This window comes from Tupaia chinensis, unplaced genomic scaffold (genome assembly GCF_000334495.1).
Source record: "Tupaia chinensis unplaced genomic scaffold, TupChi_1.0 Scaffold000355_1, whole genome shotgun sequence".
Taxonomy (NCBI): Eukaryota; Metazoa; Chordata; class Mammalia; order Scandentia; family Tupaiidae; genus Tupaia; species Tupaia belangeri.
The window spans coordinates 1,604,466-1,608,447 of NW_006159850.1; the positions used below are offsets into that span (position 1 = coordinate 1,604,466).

Sequence of the window (3,982 nt, forward strand, 5' to 3'; positions counted from 1 at the left end):
GAGCTTTGCTGGGCAGGCCCAGGCGCGGGGGGGGCTTCCGCGGGGGGGGGGTTCTTGCTCTGCTCAGAGCTCGGGTCCTGAGACATCTGCTTCCCAGCGTGTGTGTGTGTGGGGGGGAGCTGAGCAAGCTAGCCCTGGCTGGTCCCCTTAATGTAAGAACCAAGCGCTCGGCCACCTCCTGCCCATGGCTCAGGGAGCTGGACCCAGCATGGCCAGCCACGGTTGGACCCAGACCCACCGGCTGGGAAGTACACAGGGCGTCTATGCGTGTGTACCTCAAACCCCAGCATGACCACGCCCTATGGGGTGCTTTCTCCCTCTCTGTCTGTCTCTGGCAAGAGCACGCACTCAGAGAATGAAGAAAATACAACGAAGTGCCAACATTCTTACCTACGCGTCACACGCCTAACACACAGTGGCGTCTGGGATCGCCATTGATGGTCACCTTCATCACCACTGCCCTGCTCGGCTACTGGTTTTTAAAATGACCATTGGGAGTGAAATGCACCGTATGAGAACTGTGGGGTAAAGAGGGTCAGTCCTTACTACTGCCCTGGCGTAGCTTCCCCCTGCACCTCCAGTAAGCTCGCCTCCAGAAAGGTGCTGTCGTCAGTTCTGCAAAAATGAGGGACCGCTCAGGAGGTGGAGGGACTTGCGCAGGTTCACAAAGCGAGGCACTGACAGGCCAGGCTTCAAACATTCCCTTCCCGCACCCCACGCTCACACACAGACCGCAGAGCCGTCCACTCACAAGAAGGCGAAGGCGCCGCCGCCGGCCCACCCCCGGGAGGCCGTCCTGGAGGAGGAGTTGGCAGAGCAGCCCTGGGGAAGTGGGGTCCCACCAGTCCCAGCTCAGTGTGTGGCCGTTGCTGCTTACACAGTATTCACAGCCACTACTGGGTCCCCAGCTCCGGAGAGGGAGGGGGCTGGAGCCGGGGTCTCCAGGGAGCAGGGTATTTTCCTCCCTGTGCAAAGGAAAATCGGGTCAGAACCAGGGCCATGAACTCATTAAGGCTCCTGTGCCCACTCAGACACGTGACCCCTGGCAGCATGCCCGTCGCTGGGGAGAAGGCAGGGTTCCTGGTCTGTTCTGGCAAATTACACCCCCACCTCAGCTGCCCGGATGGCGGGGAGCACGCTTTCTCCACCATCCCTACCTTCCTACTGAGAACTAGGACTTCCAGAAAAGCAGTCCAGATGCCTGGGCCCAACCCTCCAGCAAGGGTCACCTGCCTTTCCCATCACACTCTGTCACCAACCGAAAAAGAGGGCGGCCCGAGCCCTGCACCGGGGCTGTGTATGGCCCACAGAGGACAAGGACAAGCTAGGCCCCCCCAGGCAGAGTGACATGGGGCTCCTGCAACCAACGGTTAGGCCCCTCGGCTCATGATCTGGCCCGCACAATGGGCACGACCCAGCAGGATGGGGGGGAGGGGGCTGCGGAAGCGGACGCTTTTGTAGCTGGTAGGGTGGGAGTGGGTAGGTGGGTCCAGGGAAAGGACCCTTCCTACATCCAGGTGCAGACGTCATAGCCAGACATGCACCCATACCCTCTTCTCTGGAGGAAGTTCAACACACTAGCGCCACTTGGCCCTGGACCGTGAGCCCCATGAGGCCAGTTCCACCTGCTTTGCCGTGCTCCTCACGCCTGGAGCGCCTGCCCGCGGTGAGTGCTCAGTACACGTGGATAAATGGGGAAAGAATTCCTAGGCCACTGGAGAGGGCTGGGGAGTGGGCAACTGGGTGCGCACCCCCCCTCCCCAGTATTCCAGGGCATCTCAGAGACAAGCTTCTTGAGGCTGTCCTCCCAGGGCTCCGTGAGCCTGCCGGCACACAGCCACGAAGCAGGCACAGCTGGGGGCACTCCTGGACTGTCTGCAGAGCAACCTGGCCAGGGCCGTGGGGGTCATGACTGCCCTTGGGCTCCCAAACAGCCCAGCTGGGAGCTCCAGACTGCTTGCCCGCCTGCCTTAGCCACCCACATCTGCTGCCCGGGCCTGTTTGTGCCTGCGTGCGCGGGCGCGGGTGCACACACGCACGCGCGTGCACACACACGCACATATGCACACAGGCCCACAGCCTGGAACCAAGGGAGGGCCGTCTGCTCTGCCAGCACCCCGGGTCAGGGTCAGCAGGCTTTCCAACCTGCTCCATGAAAACAACACAGCACAGGAAAGGCCGCCTGGGACAGGCTGGGCCCGCTGTGACAGGCAGGAGCATTATATAATTAACTGCCCCAGACTCCTCCTCCTCTCTGGGTAATAACGAACCCTGCCTTTCAGTTGCATAAGCCAAAATAATAATTACTCTCTGCCTTCCGTCACTCCTGGATGTGGCCGGGAGCAGGTGTTCAGCGCGTTCCCCCGAGCTGGCGAGGCAGCCAGGAGGATTTCTGTCCCCGGCAGCACCAGCCATCGCCAGGCTCTGCCCCTTTCCCAGGCTTCCACGCCCAGATAACGAGCCTGGAGGGAGCCTGGAGGGAGGAACAGCCTTCGCAGGGGGAGGGCCTGGGAGGCAGGTCTGTCTGGGGCCTGGCGCCAGGACAGCAACGGCTCCCTGCCTTCAGATGCACCCAAGAGAGGGGACTGGAGCCGCCAAGCCGCAAGGCTCCCTGCGCAGAAACCATCTTGGGCAGCAGCGGCAGCTCACAGGCTCGGGCTGGGCTCTGCCCGGATGTGGTGGCATCTTGGAGCGAAGGCACAGAGCGGTCCCTGAGCGAGTGGGGAAATGATTCAGCCACAGAAAGGCGAGATTCCCGGGCTCTCGCCTAACAGATGGCCCCCTCCCTCCCTCCCGCAGGCGGCTTCCACAGCGACAGCGCGCTGTCCAACCACCTAGAAGTTTATTGCCTCGCGTTGGGGTTTGGGTTGGCAGCCCCCGCCTCTAGCGTTCCCATCGCTCCCTCTCCATTGGCTTGGGTTGATCCCGGGCTGAGGGAGGCCCTTGGGCACCGCAGGAAAACAAGGAAAGCAGGGCCCCTCTGGGGCCCACACCGAGTGGGCAGTGCTCATCAGGGGAGGGGGCTCTGGCCCAGTCGCGGCGCCTTCCAAAGGCCGGTGGGTCTCAGAGGTGGCCTAGGCCCGGTCTTTCTGACAGGTCTCCGGCCTGCTGGTGGGTGATGCACTGACACTGTTCGGCACCGGCCTGAGCCTGGCCGGCACCCTTCCATGGCCACAGGGGCACTGTCCCCCACCAAGCAGAGGGGCAACCTGTAGCCAGAAACCATGCTTCCTCCAGGGAACCCCAGGAAATGCCCCAGGTGCCCACGGCCCATCTGGAGGGTGAAGCTCAACTTCCCCAGAGAGGAACAGCCAGCGGAGCAGGTCCCTCCTCTCCCCGCCCAGCCCGCCCAGCCCAGCCCGCGGCCGCGGCACCCACCTCCGTCCGAGTAGGTCTCCGTGCCGTAGCCGTCCTGCAGCCCGTTGCTCCAGGTGCCCTCGTACTTGGCCCCGGTGCCCGTGCACTCCCGCACCCCGTAGCGCCCCTTGAACCCGTGCGTCCACTCGCCCTTGTACGCCCACTTCCCCTTGCTCTCCAGGCCCACGCCGTGCCGCTTGCCCTGCGCCCAAGTGCCCTGGTACGTGTTGCCGCTGGGCCAGGTGTAGACGCCCAGCACCTCGAAGCCGTGGCTCCACGAGCCGGTGTACTCGCCTTGGCCCTTGGGGCCGGTGCAGACGCCATGGCCGTGCGCCTTGCCGTCCTCCCAGCCTCCGCAGTAGGAGCCTCCATCGTCAAAATTGAACCTGCCCCCACTGGACATGCATGAAACTCGGTTTGCGAATCCCGCAGGCGGCGAAAACACACGACGATCGACACACCGGAGTCTTGGTTGGCTGGCTGGCCGGCTTTTTGTTTTGATTTGTTTTTCTAAGGAAGAATGGAGAAAGCGAGCGACACGGCGAGCAGATCTCGAGCGGCGGGCGGCCGCGGCCCGGCTCCGGTGGAATTTAAGTCAACGGGGGCGACCGTTCATCTCCGAGCT

At 63.1% G+C, this 3,982-nt stretch overlaps 1 protein-coding gene across 1 annotated transcript in view; it reads right to left on the reverse strand.

The window, feature by feature from the left end:
* The window catches only part of JPH3 (junctophilin 3), a 61,338-nt gene extending 57,362 nt beyond the window's left edge, over positions 1 to 3,976 (reverse strand). The window contains 1 exon segment of the mRNA XM_027773472.1: positions 3,379 to 3,976. Coding sequence (XP_027629273.1) covers positions 3,379 to 3,760 — 382 coding nt within the window. The 5' untranslated portion in view covers positions 3,761 to 3,976.
* Positions 3,977 to 3,982: the final 6 nt, after the last annotated feature.